At 34.6% G+C, this 26,472-nt stretch overlaps 3 protein-coding genes across 5 annotated transcripts in view; 1 reads left to right on the top strand and 2 right to left on the bottom strand.

Moving 5' to 3' along the window:
* Positions 1-1,261: 1,261 nt before the first annotated feature.
* LOC111403127 lies at positions 1,262-13,069 on the top strand. Of its 3 annotated transcripts, none has more exons than XR_002704412.1 (21): positions 1,262-2,203; positions 2,908-2,979; positions 3,101-3,305; positions 3,381-3,480; positions 4,210-4,305; positions 4,406-4,498; positions 4,654-4,788; positions 4,883-4,972; positions 5,091-5,172; positions 5,252-5,311; positions 5,390-5,442; positions 5,540-5,706; positions 7,993-8,206; positions 8,292-8,349; positions 8,443-8,499; positions 8,679-8,924; positions 9,778-9,842; positions 9,960-10,011; positions 10,105-10,198; positions 12,303-12,443; positions 12,575-13,069. XR_002704412.1 is itself a non-coding variant. In XM_023031519.1 (21 exons), exons 1-21 carry the CDS (start codon positions 1,451-1,453, stop codon positions 12,701-12,703), a joined length of 2,967 nt encoding a protein of 988 aa, XP_022887287.1. In that variant the 5' UTR covers positions 1,263-1,450; the 3' UTR covers positions 12,704-13,069. The 3 variants fall into 3 exon arrangements, 2 of the variants coding, with proteins under 2 accessions (XP_022887287.1, XP_022887288.1); XM_023031519.1 differs by having other exon boundaries at positions 1,263-2,203; positions 9,960-10,016; XM_023031520.1 differs by lacking the exon at positions 9,960-10,011 and having other exon boundaries at positions 1,263-2,203.
* Positions 13,070-16,066: 2,997 nt separating this feature from the next.
* LOC111404862 (UDP-glycosyltransferase 73C5-like) lies at positions 16,067-17,606 on the bottom strand. The gene has a single exon (XM_023033597.1). It carries the CDS (start codon positions 17,538-17,540, stop codon positions 16,128-16,130), a length of 1,413 nt encoding a protein of 470 aa, XP_022889365.1. The 5' UTR covers positions 17,541-17,606; the 3' UTR covers positions 16,067-16,127.
* Positions 17,607-19,457: 1,851 nt separating this feature from the next.
* Positions 19,458-26,472, bottom strand: part of LOC111403125 (protein SHOOT GRAVITROPISM 6) — a 54,911-nt gene continuing 47,896 nt past the window's right edge. The window contains exons 42-52 of the mRNA XM_023031517.1: positions 26,355-26,455; positions 24,752-24,857; positions 24,097-24,210; positions 23,942-24,016; positions 22,559-22,657; positions 21,623-21,694; positions 21,458-21,543; positions 21,270-21,363; positions 20,320-20,427; positions 20,019-20,231; positions 19,458-19,877 (exon numbers count right to left, since the gene is read on the bottom strand). Coding sequence (XP_022887285.1) covers positions 20,049-20,231; positions 20,320-20,427; positions 21,270-21,363; positions 21,458-21,543; positions 21,623-21,694; positions 22,559-22,657; positions 23,942-24,016; positions 24,097-24,210; positions 24,752-24,857; positions 26,355-26,455 — 1,038 coding nt within the window. The 3' untranslated portion in view covers positions 19,458-19,877; positions 20,019-20,048. The remainder of the gene's footprint in view (positions 19,878-20,018; positions 20,232-20,319; positions 20,428-21,269; positions 21,364-21,457; positions 21,544-21,622; positions 21,695-22,558; positions 22,658-23,941; positions 24,017-24,096; positions 24,211-24,751; positions 24,858-26,354; positions 26,456-26,472) is intronic.

The following is a 26,472-nucleotide window of genomic DNA, read 5'->3' as shown; positions in this document are numbered from 1 at the left end:
AAAAAAAAATGAAATCCAGACAAGGGCTTAAGTTGATTGGTCATTAGCAAATAAAAAAAATGATGCAAATTCAATAAATATTTAATAAAAAATTAAAATGATGAGTAAAAATTGTTTATATATACACACACTCACACACGTGCACACTATAAATTGAGTATCTTGAAAATACTCCAATATAAATAATTTCTTTAAGTATTGAAAATATTGCAACATACAATTTTATTCAAATATAATCTTGATAAATTACAAATTGAGAGTTGGTTTAACTCTCTCTATTTTTGAAAGTTTTGAAGTCTAATTTCAATTGTTATTTACTTTAAATAAATTGTATATGAAATTTATTTTTCCATTTTTACAATCAAATCTTACTTATATTAATTCTAAAGGATAGTTCAGTTGTCAAACTTTTAGTTTGCTATTCAATAGTTATCAATTCGAGTTCTTTCAAGGTTACTGAGGTGAGTATCCGATCGTAAGCTTTAGGGCCTCATGAAATTAGTCGAAATGCGCGTAAGTTGATCTAAACACCCACGATCATAATTTTTTTTTTATTACTTATATCTAATCATAATTGGTTCCAACTTTCAAGAGGATTTCAACTTCAACCTTTTAATTTCTAACGTTTTTAGGCATTTAAAAGAAAGAAAAAAAAGAAAGAAGAAGACTTTCGATTCGGCTTGAAGGGATGTTCCAATCTTTTTTTTTTTTTTAAACTGTGATAAAAAAATTTCTCTAATAAAAGGTTTAAATTCATCAATGATCAGTCAATTTTATATTTAATGTCATCATGGACATCTAATTTGATTTTATTTCATCATGACCAACTAATTTTATATAAAGTTTCACTAAGGTCATTTAATTTCGTATAACATTTCATTATAGTCACTCAACTTCTTTTCACTATTTTTACCAATTTTAAAATGGGTAAAACAGTAGCATTACTTATATATATAAAACAAAAATTATTCTAAAAAAATAAAATAAATTAAAACTTATTTAAAAAACGTCACTTAAAATAATAATAATAATAATAATAATAATAAGTTATTTTTTAAAAAAAATTTATAACTTATTTTAAAAAAATTGCTTAGAAAAATAAAATAAAATGAAAAATTATTTAAAAAACATTCCTTAAAAAAATTTTATTTAAAAAATAAAAATTTTCAAAATAAAAAGAAAAAAAAAACTTATTTTAAAAAAGTTACATAGAAAAATAAAATAAAATAAAAAACATCACATCCATCTCCTCTTTCGGTTAAGGTCCAGAGTCTCTCTCCCCCCCCGCCCCTTCTCTCTCTCTCTCTACTCACAGGATCTTTCCCATACGCACTTCAATTCTATATCCTTTACAGGTATATAAATCCATAAATCTATTCCTGCGTTTCGTACCTATGTGACAGCAACAGTAAAATTAATTAAAAAAACTAAGGAAAAAGAATAGGTGGCAATGAAGCCCAAATTAGGTTTCGAAAAGGAGTTCCCGGGAAAACTAGAAGAATCCGGACCCGATTTCAAATCCGAAGATCCGGATTCTCAACTGCCGAATGAAGCCCGGCCCGAATCCAATGGTTCGGAGGTAATGGATAGTTGCTACGTGCCTAGGTTTAGGCCTTCTGAGCCCAAGGGATTTGTTGTTTATAGGAGGATTAAGAGATTGAAGACTGATGGAAGTGAGAACGAGGGCAGCAATGGGGCTACCGATGAACTCCGGGGCTGTTTGGGAATTCGGTCAGAAGCTGGTGGAGCTGAAAATTTCAGTGCGGGAGTTCTGGTTCCGGGCCAGGAGGGCAGTTTGGATGGTGGAGATGCGGTAAATGCTGGTATACTGGAGGGTGGTTCAGGACTTTCTGGGGTTAAAGGGGGTGACAACAAAATGATTGAGATTGAAGTGAAAGGTGACCCCTCGGTGGAATTAGTGAAAAGTGATGCTTCAAGAAGGTCTACGCGATCGGCCTTGAAAATTAAATCCGATAATTCGTTAATTGAAAATGGAGGTTCTGGAGAATTAAGGGAAACAGTGGTTTTGGAAGCCGGGAGTTTGGAGAATGGGGATGTGAGCGCACTAGGGACTCCTATGCGGGCAACAGAAATGAAGACGTCAAAGAAAGTACCGATAAAAGCCCTGCCAACAACAGTCAGGGAGCTTTTTGAGACGCGGTTGCTGGAAGGGTATCCAGTTCTGTACAATGGTGGCAAGAGGGTACTTAAAGTGACAATATCATACTTATTTATTCCTTATTAGATATGTTTTTCACTGCATGTCTAGATGTGTTGTATGGATGTATGCATTTTTATTCTATGTTTTTTACATCATCTCTAGACTCTAGATGTGTTGTACGGATGTATGCCTTTTTATTGTCACAATAATTGTCAACCGGGTTATGTTTTTTGTGTGTGCCTGTGGGAAGAAAGCGAGTTGGTAAGAAAGAAAATATTGTGATCCTAAGAAGTACATTCTAGATGTGTTGAATCGCAGTTATTTCTTTTTGCTTAACAGCATGTCTTATGTGTTGTACAGATGCATGCATTTTATGGTCGCAACATTGTTTTTGGATGATAGGATTTAGCATTTTTAATTGTGAACTCAGTAATGTGTATTTGTGCATGCCTGTGGGGAGTGAGAGTTGACAGGAAAGAGATCATTGTGATCCCAAGAGAGAGAAGTTCATTCTATGATTTACCTCAGAAACGCTTTGTCCCCATGTTAAAATCTTGAACTATGAGGACTTTATTGCTAATACTGCAGGGAAAATGGTCCTATAGTATATTATGCTAGCTTTTTATTAAAGAAAATGTGACTGTGATGATCGAATCCTGGCTCCCAACGCAATTCGGTGAATCTTATCATTAATTTATCTTTGTCCATCTTATGCTTAAGTCTCACCATAGCTATCTTCTTTATAGGGATTTCAGCTACGGGGAACCATAGAAGAATCTGGAATTTTGTGTTTCTGCAGTTTGTGCAAGGGTTCCAGAGTGAGTTCCCAATTTTTTTATTTTTTCTTTGGTAAACTGTCAGTGATTAGCTACTTATCAGTTTTGATGTTCCATTCACTTAAGATATATGTAAAAAGTTTTTCTATGTCCAAATATTTAGGTGATTCCGCCTTGTAAATTCGAGATACATGCTTGTAAATCATACAGACGTGCATCGCAGTATATTTGCTTTGAGAATGGGAAAAGCCTCCTTGACGTGGTAAAGGAATGCAGGAAAGCTTCTTTAATGACGTTAGAAGAAACGATTGAGAACTTTATTGGTCCATTGCGAGCAAGGGAATCTATTGTTTGTCGGAACTGCATGGGTGAGCTTGTTTTTATCATTTTTAACTTAACATGATTCAATGCAACCATATTTAATAGTTGGCTTCGATTTCTAGGGTCGTTTCTTGCAATACCACCAGGAAAGGTTGACCAACTTTGTGAATCATGCGCCTGTATCACACCATCAGAAGCTGATGCAACATGTGCTGAATCTAGGTATCCTTTAAGAGTAATTTTGGTGACATGTCACTTGTCTACTTCTCAAGCTCTTATTTCGTTAATGAACTTATCAGAGTGCTGATTTTCTTTGACATGTTGAGATTCTTTTATAATATTATAGAAGTTTGATGCAAGATATGAAGGTTTGAGTAAATTTTGTTTGCGACACAAATGGCTCTTATGTGTGCAACATTAATGCTAACTGGATATATTTTAAGATGTGCTCCAGATAGTAGTGAAAGAAGAGTGAGGGCGAATAAATCTTAATTTGATGTGCTTGGGGAAAATCAGGGGCCTGGAAATATGGACCTTTGCTTTAAACTTGATATATTTTATTGTATTTTAGAATCTGCAAGAGATTTTTCTACTCACTAGTCATTTAATGTTCGCCAATTTTAAGAACTTGACAAAGACCTACCTTTGACCAAAATAATTCTATATCATAATGTGCTAAATCTCTGTCATATGCTTGTCCATACTACATAATTTCTTGTATTGGGGTACTGCCATAAAAATAGAGCACTTACCCAGTGTTATCAACATAAAGGCTGTTTATAGATTATAATTATGTTGGTAAATCACTCATCCAGTGTTATAAACTTATAGGTTGTATATAAATTTTAATTATGTTATAATTACATTCTTCTGAATTTTCTTCCTTTTGTTTTCATAATGTTTTTTCCCTTTCTGGTTTCTACTATAATTATTTGATTTGGGGTCTTTCAGGCCTTTGGAGCCACTTCCAGGCTTAACATTGCCCAAAACTGGTGTAATGCATGATATTCCACGGATGAAATGTCATCGAGGAAGAAAGAAAAGAAAGTTAATATCCTGTTTGTTTCCTATTTTGATGCTTTGTTCTATTCTTCCACCAGGAAGAGATACCGAAGACATTGAAATTTTGCTGCTTTCCTTTTGTTAGGCATTTAGAATTGAAATTGAATGGAACATCACCTGGACGATCTTCAACGCGCATTTCATCACGAAACAAGAGTCAGTTGACCATAACAGAGAAGTGGGTGATTCTGCTTAACTTCTTTAACTCACGATTTTCTTTCCTTTACTTTATTCACGATGAAACATTCTAATAAATTTAACTCTAGAATCCCTTCCAGTTCTCTAACATGTTTAGTTTCTCTTCTCTAATATGTTTATTTGTGCAATAATAAGGTCTCCAAGGTCAGCAACCGGAAGTTCTTCGGTGAATTTATTGAAATCGACTTCCATCCCGAATGCAAGTGGTATTGGTTTTGGTTCCTTGCAGAGCTCCATGAAACATAAATCTCACAAGAAGATCTTGAAGAAGTTGGTCTATATATCTGTTCTGGATGAATTTCCATTTGAGCACTCCCAACACTATATTTTAATTTTTGTTACATATTCCATTTCTGTGTTTTAGGTCATCAAATTTCTCTCCAGTTTCAATGTCCTTGAAAAGTGCAACTTCATCTCTCTCTGCACAAAAAAGTTCATGGAAGATAACAAAAAAGTTTGTTCAATCTACTCTGTTGCTTTCTTTGTCATAAATTAACTTGCAGATAATGTTCACATTCTTTACTCTAGATTATGAGAAAATGATATTGGTCTTATAATGCCATTATTCGCAGAGATCAGTCAATGCACAAAATTGTTTTCGAGGATGGTGGATTGCCTGATGGAACTGAAGTTGCTTATTATTCACATGGAAAGGTGGTCCAGACTAATGCCACAGGAACTATATTCGGTTTTTCTATTTCAATATTTTAATTTTCTGCTTTGCCATTTACAGAAATTACGTGATGGTTATAAAATGGGGTCAGGAATAATTTGTCGTTGCTGCAATATTCTGGTAATATAATTTACTGGTTGAGTTTGGATATCCTGAATGTTTTAGCTGATGTGCTGATTCTTTTTGCCTATTATGCAGATAAGCCCATCTCAGTTTGAAGCTCATGCTGGTTGGGCATCACGCAAAAAGCCGTTAGTCTTCTTTCTCTACTTTTCTTCTACTTGAAGGTTTGAAAATATGTAACTTTTTTATTATCTAAAGTCATGTTTCCTGTTTTATTTTCTGCAGCTATATGTACATCTACACATCCAATGGGGTGTCTCTCCATGAATATGCCATATCACTATTGAAAGATCGCAGGTATTCTGCTAAAGACAGTGATGACTTGTGCATCATTTGTGCAGATGGTGGAAAACTTGTGCTTTGTGATGGATGTCCAAGGGCCTTTCACAAAGGTGAACTATTAATTTCTCCATTGATTGATGCAGATATGTTTTGTTCTTCCTCTATCAAATACCTTGTGCGCTATCTTAAAGGTGAATGCTTATTCAAGAGTAGTTTTTACTGCCAAGAATAGCATGTGAGGGAATAACCAAGAAAAGAGAATCCATTTTAGTTCGATCCATCTTGTCTTGATCACGTGCCCAACAGTTCCAACTCTTAGTTCCTTTGAACCTTATCCATTATTATTATTATTATTATTATTATTATTATTATTTTTTAAATCTTTTGGAGATTCCTTCAGATTCTCCCTTACCTATCTTTTCTGTTTGGGGGTGGGGGGATTATACACATACCAACATACATCTTAGGGGATGAGAGGAGCAGTCATATCTGTAAGAACCGCTGTTAGAGGGAAATCTGCATCCTGCTTTCATCTGTTAGATGAAAACACTGAATTGAGAAGTTGTAGTATACCTTCTCCCTTTTGGCGCATGAGAGAGGTGGGTTTGGATGCCTATTTCGTAAAGAAATATGTATATATATGTAGGTGCTTATGTATGTGTATATATCTTTCTATATGTATGTATTTACATTTGTGAAGCGTTCAACCTACCAATAGATTTGACAAATAATCATTGCCCTTAATTTTAAAATGATCTAATAGTATAGATTAATGTTATTAATTATTATTATTATTATTTTTTTTTGTGGGGGGGGGGGGGGGGGGGGGGGGGTGAACATGGGAGAAATTCCCCCCTGATTAAGGCTGTGGTGTGGCGGATGTGACAGTGAGGTGGTGGTGGGGTGAAGAAGATAGATAGTCCCTGTTTGGTTCAACTAAAAAGTTAGATTAAAGTCAATAATTAATTTTAATCGCACATTTCATACGACCCACAACTTTTCAGTCACACATTTCATCAACTTTTATCAAATTTTACTAAAAATCTGATTTCTATTTAAACCAAGAAGGGGATTTTTTTTTTCTTTAAATTATTTTGTTATGTTAAAATTAGATCAACACTGCTAGATTAAATTAGCCCTTGTTTGAGCCCCCTTTTTTTGGGAAGAATGAATTTTTGAATAGTGTATTGATGGGAAATGTGTAGTTAAAAAATAAAGAAAAATTTTGGATTTGCGTGTAATATTATTTTATTGAAGAATGTGTGGTTGAAATGATGTTAAAATACTATTGAAAACTGAATTTTTCCAAAAGAATGAGGCTCAAACAAGGGCTTAATTTAAAGTCTGTTATGATTTGTCAAATCTATTGGTAGGTTGAAATGGCCCCCTTTAAGTTTAGCGCACAAACTTTTTTGTATTATGTTATGGTTGTATGATTAGTGAGGTCGTTTTGTGGCTGGGCATCTTATTCCTCCACTTATTTGGAAGAAGGCTAGTTTTATCCTTGTCCGTGCCACTATTATCAATATAATGAATGACAAGTTAACTTAATGAAATGTTTTTATTATTTTATTGAAGAATGTGTGGTTGAAATGATGTTAAAATACTATTGAAAACTGAATTTTTCCAAAAGAATGAGGCTCAACCAAGGGCTTAATTTAAAGTCTGTTATGATTTGTCAAATCTATTGGTAGGTTGAAATGGCCCCCTTTAAGTTTAGCGCACAAACTTTTTTGTATTATGTTATGGTTGTATGATTAGTGAGGTCGTTTTGTGGCTGGGCATCTTATTCCTCCACTTATTTGGAAGAAGGCTAGTTTTATCCTTGTCCGTGCCACTATTATCAATATAATGAATGACAAGTTAACTTAATGAAATGTTTTTTCCCTTCTGTAAATTTTGATGTAAAGGCTGGTTTTAACCTTGTCCTTCTACTACCACTGTTACCAATATATGTTAATGATAGGTTAACTTAATGAATGTTTTAATTGGAGTTCTCATCTATGAGATTTTTGATTTAAAATCAGGAGCCTGTTTCTTTTATCTCAATTCCTCTCGAGGAATCTTTTCTTGATATGTATCTGCTGCACCTTCAATTGCTATACTTTTATATCTATCATATTTCTAACTTGATTGCTTGTTGAGCTCATTGAGAGTCATGTGCAAGAATATAATGTGCCTGAAAAGGATCAAACTTGGCCATTTTTCCATGGGGTTAGTTTAATAATGTCTCCAGCTCAAACCGGAATGACAGTTGAAGCCCTAACTTTATCTATAGCATGTATGATTTGCATCTGAAAATTTCTTCTTATCATGAACCTTGCCTATTAGGGATACAATAAGTTATACTCTGAGTGAGCTGCTCAGTTTAACAGTATTCTCATCTTGCCATGCAGAATGTGCATCCCTGTCAAGTATCCCCCCAGGAAAATGGTACTGCACATATTGCCGAAACATGTTTCAGAGGGAGAGATTTGTTGAGCATAATGCTAATGCAGTTGCAGCTGGTAGAATGTCAGGTGTAGATCCAATAAAGCAGATAACAAATCGTTGCATTCGTATTGTCAAGAATCCTGGAGAATTGGAAGTTATTGCATGTGTAATCTGCCGGTAATGAACATGTATAAAAAAATCTTCACCATCAGATGTTCACTAATATAGTCATTCTGAATATCCTAGCTTATTTTGTTTGCAGAGGCTATGATTATGGCAAATCTGGTTTTAGTCCTCGCACGGTTATATTTTGTGATCAGGTATTCTTCCAGCTTTTAACTTAATCTTTTCCGCATTAATTTAGTGATTTGAATGGATTACCATAATTCAATTATCTCTTCATTGCTTCCCAGTGTGAGAAAGAATATCATGTGGGCTGTCTGAAAAAAAGCAAGATAGCAGATCTAAAGGTATGTATATATATGCTATAATAGGACTAGTTTGTTCCTACTGTGTTATATATATACACACACACACACATATATGTATATACATACATGTATATATGCATACACATATATGTATACAGCGTCGATAATTCTTACATCTCTCTTTCTGAAATTAAATTTGACACGCTTGTAAAAAACAGGAACTTCCTAAAGGAAAATGGTTCTGTTCTGTGGACTGCAAGAGGATCTATGTTGCATTGCAAAATTTGGTGAGTTCTGGGGCGGAGAAGCTCTCAGACTCTTCTTTGGGTGATATAAGGAAGAAGCACAAGGAAAATGATTTGGATTCTGATACCGATCTTGATGTGAGCTGGAGGCTTTTGAGTGCGAAAGTTTCTTCTCATGAAACTAGAGTGCTCCTCTCACAGGCTGTTGCTATATTTCACGTAAGCATTCTTGGACCATGTTTTGATATTCATTTTTCTAATCAGTTCCCTTGAGTTAGAATAAATATGATGTGCCTGTGTGGTTCACTTGTTGCACAATTAGAATTATTGTAACTTCAGATGTCAGCTTAGAGCTTGACTATAGCACAAACATGTTTGTTTATAGTTTGAATATATTTGAGTTATGTGTGGTTCTTGATACAAATATGTTTCTCTCCTCCTAAGTTCTTCCTCATGGGTCCTTCAATGCCGTATTCTTAGCACCCAGTGTACTGTATTTTCATAATCAGTTCTTTTCTGTAATATGCTTAAGTAATTTTTCTGTTAAAAGCAATGAATGAAACCCAGATGCCTAAAAACAAAATTTCTCACGACAGAGAAAACGTTTGGCTTCATATCTGGTGGAAACCACTATTCTTGTTCAGAGGCCGTATCTTCATGTAATACAAAAGTAAACTGGTAATATTCTAAAGATTAAAGGTTGAGTTATATTGTTTATGAATTGTTTCCTCGTCAAAGCTGGGTGAATTTTTGGTTTAGACCCAGTTGGGCTTTAAGTTATCATATTCAACCAACTGGTGTTTCAGGATGGAGAACAGGCAGAAAAAAATTGAAAAAGGAAAATGGCATGGAAATGGGTGTATTCATAAACTTTATGGTCTTCTCTTATTGGAAGTTTGATACTGCTTCTACCCCTTGTTCAAGTCTCTCATATTTTTGCATGCCGTGATAGAATTTGCCTTGTTAGCTGTATAATTTGATTGTGTTCTTATCTTAATGGAACTTCCTTTATTTGGCTTCAAACTGTCTATAAGAGATGCTGACAATACAGAGATTGTTTATTTACTTTCAGGAATGTTTTGATCCTATTGTCGATACAGAGACTGGACGGGACTTCATTCCATCTATGGTTTATGGGTAAGCATAACTCCTTTTGCACTCTGTTAGGCATTATTATTTTCTTGAATGTGGATATATCAATATATCTTGCCTAATAATATACCCCCCCCCCCCACCCCAAAATCAATTGGGCAGAAGGAATGTAAGAGGCCAAGACTTTAGTGGAGTGTACTGTGCGTTATTGATGGTAAAGTAAGGACCAGGTTTCCCAATCATGGTAGCTCTCAATTCTTGATTACATTATTATTTTCATTTAACGATTCCTTCATTATTCTTGCAGCTCAAAAGTTGTATCAGCCGGGATCATTCGGATTTTCGGACAAGATATAGCAGAACTTCCATTAGCCGCTACTCGTATGGGTAATCAACGCAAGGTTGGTTCAATATGCTGTTCAAAATTTTATTGATCCTAGTTTAGGGTTTACCTTAACCCCAGCCTACTCCTTTTCAAATCTGTATTTTTTCTTGACACTTGTTTTATTTTTTTTTTCCTGCTGTGGATGAATATAATTGTAGGCCATACTGAATTCCATTTCTTGATTTTTGGCTGATGGAATATATTATTATATTAGCTCTTAGAGTGACTATTAGGTATTTACATTCGATTATTGACAAGGACTTGAAGAGGCGATGATGCATAGAATTAAAGCTTGACAGGACGATCCTTATAAGGTTAAATTTCAGTTCTTTGGAACAATTTTTCAGGCCGAGGATATTAACATGATTTGTGGCCATGAATAGGAACAAGTGGACGTGGCATTGATTGAGCACAAATTGAGGGAAGGATGACTGATAGGACCCCAGCTCCAGTGGATGAACAATACTAGAATAGAAATGAAATGCTGTATTTTATTGATGAAACTAAGAACTACACTACTGAAAAAGAAAAACACATAGCCATTCGAGAGGGCTAGTCTCTCCACATTCTCTTCTCCTCAACTTTCTCCCCCTTTCCCAGACCGACCTTTCTCACATTTATAGGCATCCTATCTCACCATATTTCCCACAATACCCCTGCCTGTAACTGAATATGTCTACTGAATTTTCTTCTGCATTCTTCTGGGTCCTTCTAGGGTATGTAGACGTGATAGGAGTCTATCAACGACTTTATTGTTACATGCCTTAGTATAAACCTAAAGAGTTCTGTTTACAAGAATAATGTGACCAGCAGAAAATATTGAGCAGGGGGATGTAGACCAAAAACATGTCCATTACGAAGTATCTAGTTGCATTTGATCTTATAGTTGAAGTAGCTATAAATCAATCAAATTGGAGAGAACAATTTCGGTACTCACTCCCTGCTTATTGGGAACAAAACTTGGTTGTTGTATTAGGCTATTAGCTCTTCTGAGGACCCTCATTTTCCCCTCAAAATCAAACCAGTAACTTAGTGTAAAACTTAACCTAGGGTGATGTAATTGCTACTCTACTAAATCGTCTATGTACTGACTGTTTATGACTCGTCTCAAGGATAATGCTGATTCCGCATGACTTCACTCTTTACCCCTTTGCATATGTTCCTAAATGGGTGTGCACCTCCAGATTGGTGGGCCACCTGCTCCCTGAAAAAAAGGATTTTTTTTTTTTTTCGGCAAGCATTTTTGGACTTGCTGCTATAATCAATCACCCCCATCCTCCATTTCAAGAGAAATGAGATGGTGCAATTTGATTGCAACGATGCACAAAAACATGCATGAAATAGAAAGTCCATTTAGGCTAATTATGTTTTTCTACATACCATAGAAGTCCGTCCAAAATTCATACAATGCTGAATTTCCTACCTGCTCTCGTAAAAATGTATGCTTTTCTTTCAAGGTTCTTCCCCTCTCAACATAAGCCTTGGAGTTGTTTGTGCTTCTGTGAGTGCGTGCTCCTTTATTCCTGTTTCTTCTCTCTTTCTTTTTTTCCTGGGGGTGGGCGTGCTCTTTCATATTAAGGCTTTCCTATGTAACTACCAATGTAATGACAATGCTGTAACTGATTTTGCAGCGGCTGACTGATATTATTAAGGGCATTCTTCCATAATCTCACAATAGAGTTATGGTGCTGTAACTGACTTTGCATTAGCCTACTGATCTTATAGATTATGTACATAAACCAAACATCTGATTCCAATGATCACATCCAGTAATGCACTTCTTCCATCCCATATAATATTGATGTTTCTCTTTTCGCATTTTATAAATACATTTTGTTGAAAGTTTTTAAATAAACATATGGGTTGAATTTCAGTAGTATCAGTCTCTCTGGTCTAGTGATTATGCAAAGCCTGTTATGATAGTAAATGTTACATTTTCTTAATTTGATTGTTGCCCATTGTTATGCTTCTCAGTCACCTAGTCTATAATGGATTTATTCAGCATTGTTGGCTACTAATAATTTACTGCTGCTACCCTTTTAAGCTGTTACAGACTTAGTTCATTTATATTTATCTGCGGCATCTTTTCTTAGTCTGATATAATTGTAATATCTGTACAGGGATATTTCCAAATCCTGTACTCTTGCATCGAGAAATTGCTTGCGTTTTTAAATGTGAGGACCTTTGTTCTACCAGCTGCTGACGAGGCAAAGTCGATATGGACAGATAAGTTTGGATTTCAGATAATATCACAAGAGCAGGTAAGTTAACGTGGATTTGTAAATAGCAAACTGCTCGAACCTGTTCCTAAGAAAAGGGAAAATAGAGAACTTTTTAAGTGCTGTCACATATTCTGACCTTTCCTCCATTTTCAATCTTCCATATATTGCAGCTTGACAACCACAGACTGACTTGCTCGCAAATGGTATCCTTCAAAGGGACGTCTATGTTAGGTAAAGCGGTTCCAAAATGTCGAATTATTACTCAAGAGGAAGCAGAACCTAATGTTCCCTTGCAGTGATTGGCTTACTGATTTCATGGGATGATGCAAGTTTCTAATTTAAAATTCAAAACTTCAACAAATTCTGAAAGCTGGATTATGTTGCAAGTTAGATACAGAAAAGCGGAAAGGAATAGGAAAATACCTTAAGACTTTTGACAATGCTAAATGATTGAACTGTGTAAATAAGTTGTCGGCTGTATGTTATTGGCGTAAAATGCTGCCCAGATTTTCATTCTCCGCTGTCTTCCCCTCCCTCAGAATTCGGTTGCCTGTAAATAAATTGTTTGCTAGATACCTTCTTATATTTCAGTCTGACTGTTGTGTAACCTCTTGTTTCTCGTTCTATAACTGCTGAAGCTGCATACGATACGGATCTTTTCCCTATCTATTTTAATTAGGAGCTTGCTATTGCAATATAGTTCTATTATAATGTGTGATGGTTGTGACATTGTATAAAATCCTCGACCTATTGGACACACGATGAAGGCTTAACTAGTTGACTTCTTTGGTCGAGTTTAGGCATTACTCTCTTTTTAGGTGCATCGAAGGTCATCAATCGAGGCCACGAGCCTCTTGATTGCCTATTCATCCTGTTCAGTAATGTGAATACATCTTACTGGATCTTAAACCTTAGGCTCATTTCAATTACAAATCACTCGTTCATTGAGGTTCTGAACTCAAAAGAAATTGCTGTATGCGTATATCTAAACACATTTGGGGTTCTTTATGATGCAAACTAATTTCTTGAGTTGTAGTGTTTCAAATTTTTAGTTGATTATTCAAATGTTGAAAAGTTTTTTATGTTAACTAGCTGTAAAGAAAGACGATTCATACATTTTTATCGAATATGGACAAAATATGGAGAACAATTCTCTCCCGATATTTTATTTAACATCTTTACCGAAGAAAGCTGATGTATCTCTATGAGAAATTTTGTTAGTTGTACAATTATGGTTGACAATCACATACATAGAAGGGGGTCCACGAGTTTTTTGTGATCTTCAAATTTAAATCGTGGGCCCCCTTGCCATGCATGCGATTTTGTCAATCTTGGTTGTACATATAGCACTCTCTCTGTGATTGTCAAATTTGATGCAAATGTTTATTAGTTGCTTCAATAGCTTCATTAATGGACGTAGTTGTTCCATCACAATAATGTTATTTTGTGTTTCTTGAAAGTACTCAGCTCCTCTGCCGGACCCTGGAGAAGTAGGTGCACAGGCGGTGGCACTGAGAATTTTCGGTGATCAAGTTGCATTTTATGGTGCACAGGATACTCTTAGTGATGATCAAGGAAGGCGTCTAAAAATTTTAAAGAGAGCATCATTCAAGGATCGTGATTAATAATCCATCAATCTTAAAATACAATATATATTAAAGAAAAAAAAAGAAACGTGAAAAATTTATAAACAGAGTGCAGGTTTGCATGAAAAGTTCAATAACAATTAAGCTAGGGTCCAATTATCTCACCCGGCCCCGTTAGTTGGCCAGGTCCCTGGGTAAGCCCGTCAGATCCGATCCCATGTAATATATGATTTTATGATTATAAATTTTAAAATTTTCAACATTAAATATCTTTGAACTCTAAATTGAGATTAGTCCGAGTCAGTACCAGAAAATTCGATCTTAGCAATTTGTTTATTTACTTATGGTAATTATTGAATTATAAGGTTTTATTTAAGTAATCCAATTTCAATCAGAACTTGATGCTTAAATATGATAGGTGCCGCCAAATAGTACGATTTGTCTTACAAAATAGATATTCGAGTATTTAAAACGTTAATAAACTTGGCCAATAGGGAGCGTCCTGTTAAAATTAAATACGTCTCCAAGAAAACTTGTAAGATTATTGTAATAGAGCAAGAAGTCTATATATACATTACAATATGTAACATATTCAGACAAGTATTCCATTCCATCTCAAATTCTTTTCAAGTATTCGAACTGATTTATATATAAATACATGATCAGTCTTAAAAACAAACAAGTTTGATGGATTTGCATAGAATTTCGATGATGACGAAAAGCAGATTCTTGGTTTTGTTGTTTCTTATATGCCTGTTCACATGTTTCAATGGCGTGTTAGCCAACCACCATCACCACCACCGCCATTACCTCCGCGGCCATAACAACCATCACCACCCACCAGTAACTCAGCCATCTCCGCCTCCACAATCAGCAGTCCATCACAAGCCAGGAAATACACCAACAGCAGATCCTAGTGATTGCACGTCAGCTTTGATAAATGTGGATGGTTGCATAGAAGACCTCATATCTTCTTTCTTTGCAAAAAACTTAACATTACATGCAAATTGTTGCCACGCCGTTTCAAGACTTTCCGAGAATTGCTTCGACGAAGCATTTGTCAGCGTCCCTAGTTTTCGTCGAAGGGTTATATCTTTCTGCGATAATCATTCACCAACCGTGATCACTTTCAGCTTGAGTGATTAGTTAGTCAAATATTTTTTCTTATTTTTTCGTTCTGTTAGGCTTTAGCAGTTATATGATTTAGGTAAGTTGATAATCTTTAGAATTCTCTTGGAAACTGTTTACGCTAAGATAATGTAATTCTTTTTTCTCATTTTTTTCACCCTATTTATTTTGTATTTACTAATTATGCCCTTTTTTTGTGCACAACTAAATTACTTCTCTTGTATATGATCGAATGTATGTTATCGAGTCAATCTACATCTTTCTTTCTCCCTTGTCTTAAAAATAATATTATAGAGTATATATGCTGTTATAATTATTGTTTTGCTTAAATCTTATGATAATAGTCATTTTAGATGTTTGTTGAATGTACTTTGAATTTAATAGTTCTTTGTTTGTGTTCATACTTCTTATTCGTAATTTAACTTCTTATGAATTAATGTAAAAATAGAAGCTCATTTGTATTTGATCGTTATATTCATTATTTTGTTACACTATCTCTTGCTGTTAGCATTCTCTAATTTTATACATAAATTACTCAAATGCATACAATTTTATTTGAAATAGTTGTAGTGAAAAAAAAAAAAAAAAAAAAAAAAAAAACAAACAGAAACCTTCGCCATTGCATTGTAATTTTGTTTGCCTACTTTTACTTATAATTTGTATTGAATATTGAAATTCGACATTTTGTTATTTTTTCTCTTATAATTTTGGAGCTTAATTGTCTATATTAGATTCTTTATAATTACATTAAATTCTATCTAAGAAAGCTCAAATATAGAGGTCCTATATTTGAAGTTCGCATAAGGCTTCCAAAATATCAAAGCCGCCCATGTAAAGAGGAGGTCCAAATGTAGCATTAAATTTAATCAAATGTAGAGTACTTGAGTAAGACAAGAAAAATTCCAAATTATGATTAATTAAACTAATTAATAAAATATTCAAGAACTACAAAGTTCTGGTTTTAATTATGAATTATTTATTAAACTAATTAATAAATATTCAAGAACTGCTAATTATTTATATTGAATTGTATAACATCTTGAATCAACATTGAGATATTCAAGTAAGATGTACCCCCCTCTTCTACTGCTTCCTTAGCCGTTTCTCCAAGCTTAAGAGCCCTCTTTCTTCTCTCTTCTCCCTCTCCTTCGTTCATAAGCCGTTCAATAGCTCTCTTCACTTGATCTCCTTCGACAAATCCCCCACTTTTCTCTACCCCAATTCTCACTCCGATTCCTAATACATGCACGATAAACTTTTCATTATAGAATTGCTCCGCGAACATAGGCCAAGTGATCATTGGCACGCCAGCGCATACTCCTTCCAACGTAGAATTCCAGCCACAATGTGTCAAGAATCCTCCAATCGAAGAATGAGACAATATCAAAACTTGTGGCGCCCATCCTCGGATTACTAGGCCTCTCCCTTGAACCCTTTCTTCAAACTTGTCATCTGCTAACCATTTTTCTACTTCTGCAGAAGATTCCTGCCCTCTTATGATCCAAATGAAAGGAAAATTCGATGCTTCCAACCCTGAACCAATTTCTTTTAGCTGTTCAAATGAAATGCGACAAAGGCTGCCAAAACATACATAAATCACAGACCTTGGCTTCATTGAATCAAGCCACGCTATGGAAGGATGCTCATTCATGGAGGGTTTATTATTACTCAAAGAAACTGGTCCAATGCTCCAAAGATTTTTCTTTACTGTTTTCTTGTATTCTTCAACATACCATGGCTCCAAATTTTGAAAACTGTTCACCAGAATACCTTGTGCTGAAGCCTCAACCTGCAAAATTTTTTCTACAAGCCCTTTATAATTATCCGACTTTTCTCCCATCGATTCAGGCAACTGGGATTTGGTGAATTCAATTTTGTGGGGTATATCTGGGATCGAAAAAGATTCTGAATTTGAAACAATGGTTTTGTCTTGGATAATTTTCATTATTTTGCGAGAGCACAAGAGTGTGAAACAAGAAATTGTTTCAAAAATATACCTTGGGATATTGAATTTTTGAGCAACTTCTTGAGTCCAAGGTAGAGCATTACTGGAAATCATGCAATCAGGTTTTGGTTCTAATTCTCCTATCCATTTTTCAAGTTGGGTTTGCAGTAATTCACAGGCCAGAAAAAACTGATTTACTAATTGAGGAGAAGTGATTGTATCCATGTTTTCACATCCCTCAGGCAGTCCAGCTTCATGACATGGAAATTTCAGGGAAATCATTTGAATCTTGAGGTTTTCTTCTATGGCATTGTCAATTATGGGTTTGTACCTGGCAGCATTGAGGGGTGTTGTTATGAGGGAGACGGTGACGCCTCGACGTGCAATTAACTTGGCAACATCTGTCAAGGGAATGATATGGCTTTGGGACATTAGAGGAACCAGGAGGAAATGAAGCTGCTGAATTTCAGAAGCCATTGATGAATCGACTGCTAGAATATTGGATGAGAGTTTTATCTTTTTGGCAGTCACAAATTATATAAGGACAGAGTACGTTTGGTAGGAACAATGCATTTAATTAGGGTTGGAGCTAAACATGGCAAGACGATCCAAGAACTAAGGAAAGTTATTGATGGAGCATGAATGTAGTAGTGTGTTTTCTTGAATTAGGAGATCTTGACCAGTTTTTATGTGCATCTTAATAGGAATTACAACTAATTTTGTATTGTTATCTTTGTTACGTTGACATTTGACCCGTTTCTAGAAACATAGGCTTGGTAAATTGTGTATAAAACATTGTATAAATTTTTAATTGATGGATTTACCATTTCAGGACAAAATCAGAAAGAAATATTAAACATGATATTGATGTCTCCAGGAAGCAAATTTTTTTTTTCAAATTGATAGGAAAAATTGAAAATTAATTGGACATTGCTGCTTTTGAAAGCCTATTAAATTTTCAAATTTACTGATTTTCCATTTAAGAACCCAATTAAAAGAGAAAATTTAAAATTGCAAAGTAATATTGTGACATAGAAAACATGTATCGAATGTAATACTGAATTTTGCGATGAAGATGGTATCGATTACGTCACTATTATAGTAACGATGAGCATAGTTTGAGGTATTCTTTGCAAGTCTCAGTTCAAATCATCGTCAAATGATTCAAAATGCTCTCTTGATTCTCATTGTATACAAAATTAAATCTAAGCATCAAAGCTCGACCTCGAGATTGGCTTACTGCATTGGCCAAAATTGGTGCTGATAGTTGAGCTTTCAAATTAATAGAACGTCCAGATATAATTTACTCACAAGAAAGAAAAAGAGACAAAATCAAAGCTAGAATGCCGAAGTGAAAGAGAATCAAGCAACAGTAAGAATAAGAAAAAGTATTCATGTAACAAAGTCAGTAAAGAACAAGTTTTCAATAGCAAATTTCCTTGTCTAAATATTGTTTGCAGATTAATTTCTAAAAATCTGCCTGCTGATTGATATCTTGCATAAGCAATGTCATACTCTGGTAAGAAGAACCAGTTTCTTCAGGTACCCTTTTTGCCAAATTTCCAAGTTTTTTTGCTCTCTCTCTCTCTCCCCTCTTTCTCCTTCTTCTCCTCCATCCATCAACCTATCGATAATCGTTGTAATATGGTATGGATATTAACTGGTCATGACCATAAGATGCTATTTTCCTCGTCAACGGTAGAGGAAATTGCTAGTTTTGCACTGTTTTCTTACATGCACGCTAAATCTAGAGAAAACTTATGGCTAACGTAGTCTAAGCAATTATTGGCAACTGGATTATTGCAAAAGATCGTCAAGTTCTACCAATTCAAAGGAATAATTGAAAATGGTTTTTTCATTTTTCCTCTTTCTTTGAATTTTAAGTCAAATGAGAAATTGATTAGTGTGTCCTGACCATTTTACCTTATAAAAAGTTGAATATTTGAGATACACGTTCATATTTAATAATCAAAATTAGCACCTAATTTGGGATTACATTGACAAAAAATTCAATAGGGACGACATTGCACTTCCATAGATTGGGGATGCATGAAGAAAATTTTTCCTTAAATTTAGGAACAAATGAAATTACTTTTAGGTCAAATTTTCCAGTACTGTAATTAGAATTAGCTAGGATTTAAGTTTTCCAATTTAGTTAGCTATGAAACCTTTATACAAGTCATGTATATTTTTCAACAAAGAAAATACAGTTTTAGACATGAGATTAGAGCAGGCAAAGGATCCAAATTCAAATCTCACCGTCATCCATTAAATGAGCTATGTTCTGATATTAAAAAAAATAAAATTACTTTGGCCTACACGCGAGGGGGTAATATTGAAAACAAGATTTAAATGATAAGCATGTTACCCTCTTGAATAGTTTAAGCTTTCAGATCAAATAGTTTAATATCTCGTACGATCTGATCTCACAATGATCTTCGAATAGCAAGTTTGCTTACCATGAAGTGTACTAATATGAACTGTATCAAATAACATAAATACTGATGAATCCTAAGCTTCTACAAAATAACCAAAAACATAATAATAATAATAATAATAATAATAATAATAATAATAATAATAATAATAATAATAATAATAATAACCAGCAGCATAGGACTCTACTAAGCTAATTTACATGCTCCCAAACACACTATATTCAAAATTACAATCACTCAGAGGCATATACACAAACGGACAATTTCTTGGAAGCTTTTACATACTTGAACACCCAAGTTCTTGAGCACACCAACCCCATCCTGGTAGAATCAACGAGATCAATCTCATTTGTGTAGCCGAATTTAACAGGTTCAGCTGTCAAAGAAGATGGAAATGTGTATTCAATAAATTGAAACTGGTTTACAGAGAGGACGAAAGGGGAAAGAAACAACTCTAAACAAGTAGAAGACGAAGCTACCCTAAACAACCTTAATAACAATGATATCTAACTCAAACCTCTCCAACAGTTCATTTTTCAGGTGCTTGTCATGACCTCCTCTTAGAATCTGATTCACGACCTTGCTGAATTGCGTCCGCTGGGTCAAGCCGAGCAACTTTCCATGAGATTGAATTGGCAGATTTTAGTAACAAACCAAGGGCCGAAGAGCAAGTTGCTCTAACAATAGCATCTGTTGACCGGCTCATCTTCCCAACCAACATTCCAAACACCTAAAATAAGATCAGATCAAATTTTTAGTGTCTACAGTTTGCTGAAATTCAACAGAAACGACAAAGGATTGACGCATCTGATGATGACCTGACTGTAGTAAAGAGCTGAGATGTGCTGATCCTCTGATACAGCAAGCATACTGCTACATAAATAAACCGCATTTGCCTGAATAACTGGCCAAGGCGCATCAAAAGCCTGTGTAACGCTTGATTGACTCAGACAATTGTTTTTACAAAACCCTGCTAATTTACTAGAAGTACATTTTTGTTGAGCGTACTCATCAAGATTTTTTAGCTTAGTTTTGTTCATTAATGTTGCCCAGTATTATCTAATCCTCCTCACCAAACATTATACGAACGTATCGAGGAATAGAAAGAAACTGTAGACTTTCTAAATGAGGACATATTTGTCAATGTTAAGGTGGAAATTTATAGGATACGAAATTTACCATCATAGCCTCACCCAAGATAAAAGCACAAAATGTAACAAAACAAAAACATTTAGCATGTAGTATGAAAGCATTGACAAAAATTTAGAAGGTAAATTGAGGAAGAGAGAAAATATCGTAAGAAAGTTCTTTTATGTGGTGTAGACAAACGACAACAAGCACAAGAAGACAAAGCCATGTGATGCAGGACAGGCCCTGTGATCTAAGGATGACGAAGATCAGTGCTACCTGCTGATAAACAGCCTCCTATATTACTTACAACAGCACCATAATACATAGCAGTATTAGATCATTATACATGAAGTTCTACTAGCAATACATAGAGATAAATTTTCTCTTCCATAAAATAAATAAAAATTATTTGAAAGTACGAAACACAACTAACATGGTATGCTTGTTCAGTCTTCAGACACCATTATCTACTTAATCTCACAGAAGTCATGATCTAGTTTGAAAGGAACCACAACTCAGTTCAAAAATGTCGTAACACAGATGTTATCTATGACACGTGACTTGACCTGACTCACTAGAAAACCATGCAAGTAAATAAGAAATAAATAAATAAAAATTTTCAAAAGAAAATGCTGGCCTGTATTATTGACTCCATATAGGTATCAACCCTGGAAGCCATATGTTGAGTAAATTGCCTTGCGATCTCTCTAAGCAAGTCTTCATAGTCACCTCTGAAAAAGATATGCGAAGGAATCAGTGTGTGGTAAATCATTCAGTAAGGCTGAACAAACACGAAGAGAAATCCATGTTAGATCTAACACATACCGGTGGTCAGAACTAAACCAATGCGTGTTGACAAGTGCAACCATACCATCAGCGTCCACCAATGGAGCAATGCTTTTAAAAGTGTTCTGATACAACAAAACAAATTTATTGTATTTTCCAGGTAAAGGTAGGCATACTGGAGAAGTGACTTTCTGAACTGTTTACCCGGCAAGCCTGTCGGATGCCAAGATCATCATCATGAAGATGCAAAACCAAACGCGGCAAGGTAGAATGCACCTGACAGAAGTTAATAGTGTCAATAATTGTATCTTGAACTGATGAAGATGAAAGAGTAGAATTATGCCGTGTGACATTGAACTAAACCAAGAAAGAAAAAAATCTGTTATATCTAATATGATAACGGTCAGAAGACTCTATCTAAAGACATCATAAAGCAGCAATATGGGCATCCAATCAAAAGAAATGAAAGATTGAATTTCCAATTGATGGATAAAAATGTAAAATGATTTTCTAACTTCAGATGAAGGACAAACAGTTAATATGATTGTTTTACCACTGCGATGTCTTGTATACCGACCCACTCCATTTATTAGTGCACATTGTCACAGTCCAATGCTTATATATAAGGTTGTAATTATGATCAACTAGAAGTGATTTCAACCAGGAATTTCAGTATAAAGAAGATTTGGGTGTGATTACACTGAAACTCTAGTAAGTTTTGTTCTCAGTGGATCGTCGTCTTTGCTTGTGGATGCTAGGCTTATTTAAGATTAATACCATCAATTTTCTGTATGCTTTACTTTTTTGTTCTTCCTTGTCTTCTTTGTTCCATTTTCCCTGTGCGTTATGTCACATAACCTTTAAAATATTTCCTTTACTCCACATTAGACAAGTGGTAATAATCACTTAATTAAGCCTGAAATCAAGAAGGCAGGGATGAAAATTTTAAAGATAATATGAATTGTAATATTGGTACATCAGAAAGGAATAATTCTATGATCAAAATGAGTTGAGCACATCAACAAATGACAATAACTTTTGAATGCTGACAGATATATAATTCTTAGCATGCTAACAATGCAAATAAAGAATAGAATATATGTAGGTTCCAATTAGCATATCTGAATCATGAATGAACACCTGCTCAAGAAATGCATCATGTTGTTCCCCAAAACCGTATCTGCTTAGGGCTCCAAATGCTGCAAATGCATTGGCTCGAATTTTTGCATTTGTGCATATCTGTTATAGGCATCACCACGACAAAATACAATAAATTTGCAGCCTTGTTATCATGTAGACAACATCTAAACTATCAGACTCTGGATCCCCAGCTCAGAAAACATCACCAAACTCACATTTCAAAATACAACATGACGGGATAACATAAACAGTCCTTGAATGTAATAAAAAGACCACATCTTGGTATTCAAAGCATAAAGTAGTCAAGACTCAGAAGATATTGACAACTCCATCCAATCTGCTCAGCATTAAGACAGTATTTAAGATTTCCACAACTAGTGCAAGCCAATTTGATGCAAAGACCATGTTTCGGGCTGAATGCATTCACTTCTATGCTTGGAATATTAGGTTGCAGGACATAATTATCCAAGGAAAATATCTAAACCTTCTGGGTCAATACCAGTGGAAGAAATTCATCACTCTTTCCCTCCATTTTGTAATTGGATGAAAATTACTAGAGAAAAGGTTAATAGTGTCAAGTGTCAACCACTATCTATCAAAGAGAAAATGTATTCTTAGAGATTCAGCACTCTAGAAGATGCTTCATGTTCATTCAGATGAACTATAGATGAATAGAAGTGTTACTTCCAGGCTTCCACAACAGTTGAATTCCAACAAAATAGCTTATAAAAACAATATATTTGAGATTTTTTAATTTCATAAAAGACAGTTTTGTGAGCATCAGCTTTTCAAAGTACTACATGAACGTAATTTCTTCAATATTGTCATTCTCAATGAATATTTATCAAGCATATAGATCTTTTTCTTGATGAAACAAAAGTGAATTATGAAGAAAGCACACAAAATCCTTTTCAAGAGGCCACAATGTGAAAGTTGATAAAATTTTGAAAAAATCAGTAAAACAAAATTTACAAAGAAATAGATAAAAAGGGTATCCATCACAACAAGTTTAGTGTGTGTTTGAGCCACATTATTTTGAAAGAATGTATTTTGGAATAGTAGATTGATGGAGAATATGTGGTTAAAAAATAAGGAAAATTTTTGAATTTGCGTGTAATATTATTTTATTGAAAAACGTGTAGTTGAAATGATGTCAAATCCCTATTTAAAAATGTCTTTTTTTCAAAGAATGTGGCTCAAACAGGGCCTTAATATTTTTCCCTCCAGGAAGTTACCAGCCCCCCAATTAAATACTGATATAGAAGAAGAAAAGCACTATAGATAAGCTTTCACAAGTCTTGAATTTTCCAGATATCATTATCTACCTATTAAATAAATAGCTTGGAATATTAAAAGAAGACATTCTATTAATTAAGAACTTACTTGAAGATTTCGAAGCCGGACAGAAAGGTTAAGCAGAATGGGTTCAACAGCATCATTGGATGATGCCTCAAGAACCTAACATGGTGGATATCAGTGTTATAGATGCATATAAAGATAATCGAGTTAAAGAAGAGATTAAAAAGAATAATAATCACCATTATCAAACATTGCACTGCAGTAAGTTGAACTGATTCATCTGAATCATCAAGCAAAGCTAATATAACACTCAGAATCTGAGCGGTGTATTGAAGAATATGGATAGATGGCATCTGCAAGAAAACGTTGACATGTGATGCTCTTTCGCAAAAGAGAAGTACATTCATCTACATATATATGTGGTAAATTCCATATTGATGGCTTCATTTCCTAATTTCCAGTTCTATTAAAAACATTATGCCCTTGTTTGAGCTCCATTCTTTTGATAAGAATGAATTTTTGAATAGTGTATTGATAGGAAATGTGTAGTTAAAAAATAAGAAAAAATTTTGGATTTCCGTTTAATATTATTTTATTGAAAAATTTGTGGTTAAAATGATGTCAAAACACTCTTTAAGAATGTATTTTTTTTCAAAGAATGAAAATCAAACAGGGTCTATAAAGGAGACACTTTGGAATTGCGGTAGGAAGGGAGAATATCATTGAGAAGTGTCTGTAGTCCATGTCACATGACAATGCAATGTGAATTATTTTTGAGTGATAAAAGAATTAAATGCAGCCACTTCAGATGCAAGTACAAGAATGTTTCAAAATGGCATCACATAAATTGATCAATTAAAAAAACACCACCATGAAAGGTTAACATAGAACAACCTGCACAAGTCCTCTCAAACAAAGGCGCCTAACAGTTGGAGATTCATCTGAAACATGCCGACACAGTCCCTCAACCATCTGCTCCAATACAGAGCCAAAACCAACACTGCAGAATGATAAACACACCGTAATAACTAGAAAGCAAGAGCAGGATCTTATATCATTTAAACAAATATTTAAAATCCTAAGCAGCAGCATTATTTTCACCCCAAGTTCATCTATGAAATCTAAAAATGACCTCAGCAATTACCACAACAGTATATGGTAAACCAAAATTTCAAAAGTGTGATCCTTGACTCTGTTCACCAAATATAAAAATCCCTCTGGTGATTTGAGATACTACTAAAAGATAGAAAAGTAAATTTTGACCACGCAAGGAATTATGACGTGATTCAGTTTTCAGAAATTAGTTTGCCGCGAACCTTCAAAACAATAATAGGAATAGTATAATGGTCGAGATCAAGTAGTTCTATTCTGTTACAATTAGATGTACATAAATACTAGGACACATTTCAAAATTTCTGACTAGTGCTCTTCTATAGGTTGAGCTTCAATTCGCAGAGAGGACTAGACTTGCATACAGCTGGGCCATTCAAGATGTTTGTTAGCTCGATAGCTAATTCATCAAAATTCTTACCTCACTAAATAGATTATCCAGGCTTCAGGAAATATTAAATTCAATCTCACAGCATGATGCAATAGTTTTACAGGAAAATTTTTAGTACATACCTTCAGATTGCCTACATAAATCTCAAAGTTTTTTTGTTTTCTGATAGAAACCGAATAGATATTATTAAGCATAAAAGAATGTATAGCTTTACAGGAGAAGTGGTGCTCAAACAGGTCAGAAGTAGAAAAATACACTTGAAAAATATCACTCCAACTAAAGCCTCGATCAGTTAAAAGAAATTCCGAGAAAATATCATCATTTTAAAATGTCTGAGGAATGCTCCGTCAGTTGCGCCAAAACTATCTAACAAACACCAGAGGAATGGACGCACTCGCATTCCTAAAATATCGTTCACTTTCAAATAAGTGAATGGACAAGATAATCAATTCTGAGAAAATTTAGATAAATGTCTTAATCCCCTTTATCTCCAACCCATCCCCCAAAGCACTAAAGCAAACTCACTCCAAAAATGCTTGGACAAATAGGACATACTTCAAAATATTTATATTGTCTATTTAACAATGGACATGCTGACAAGAAGTCTGTAATAAGCTCAAGAACACTTTGGTTATCAAACATAATTTGAAATATAAAAATGTTAAGAGTACATTTTGACTAACTTTCTGGTTCTCAGGAAGATTAAGACACAAAAAAGTAATGAGAGAGAGTACAAAATACGTTGATTACTCAAGTGACCTCTTGTCATTGTTCACCTACTTACAGTGTGCATTGTGCACCATTGAGTTCCAATGGCAATTTAATATACTAACTAAAACCTCGAACCTAGCTGCAGAATTTTTTTTATCTTTGAGCTTAGATAGAATCTCCGACAGGAGAAATTAATGAACAGATAAGCATGCTCACATGGAAAAATACATTCACATTATAATTTTGAGAGAGAGAGAGAGAGGAGTGCAGAAACTCTACAAGCACCTAAAGCGTACGAATTCCGATAATGCAGCAGCAGCAGCTTCCCTTTGAAATATTAGGGACTGATCCAATGATCTGCTCAAAATTAAACATACCGTTGGGACCTGAATACTCATTTGGG

This window comes from Olea europaea, chromosome 11 (assembly GCF_002742605.1).
Source record: "Olea europaea var. sylvestris chromosome 11, O_europaea_v1, whole genome shotgun sequence".
In the NCBI taxonomy this organism is placed as follows: domain Eukaryota; kingdom Viridiplantae; phylum Streptophyta; class Magnoliopsida; order Lamiales; family Oleaceae; genus Olea; species Olea europaea.
This window is presented reverse-complemented; position numbering and strand designations above follow the sequence as displayed.

Excerpts from the sequence above, each read along its gene's own strand:
- LOC111403127 (XM_023031519.1), top strand. The coding sequence starts at position 1,451 with ATGAAGCCCAAATTAGGTTTCGAAAAGGAGTTCCCGGGAAAACTAGAA. Across the intron at positions 4,306-4,405 it reads CGAGGAAGAAAGAAAAGAAA|GCATTTAGAATTGAAATTGA; the intron begins GTTAATATCCTG and ends TCCTTTTGTTAG. Across the intron at positions 8,925-9,777 it reads AGGCTGTTGCTATATTTCAC|GAATGTTTTGATCCTATTGT; the intron begins GTAAGCATTCTT and ends ATTTACTTTCAG.
- LOC111404862 (XM_023033597.1), bottom strand. The coding sequence starts at position 17,540 with ATGGCTTCTGAAATTCAGCAGCTTCATTTCCTCCTGGTTCCTCTAATG.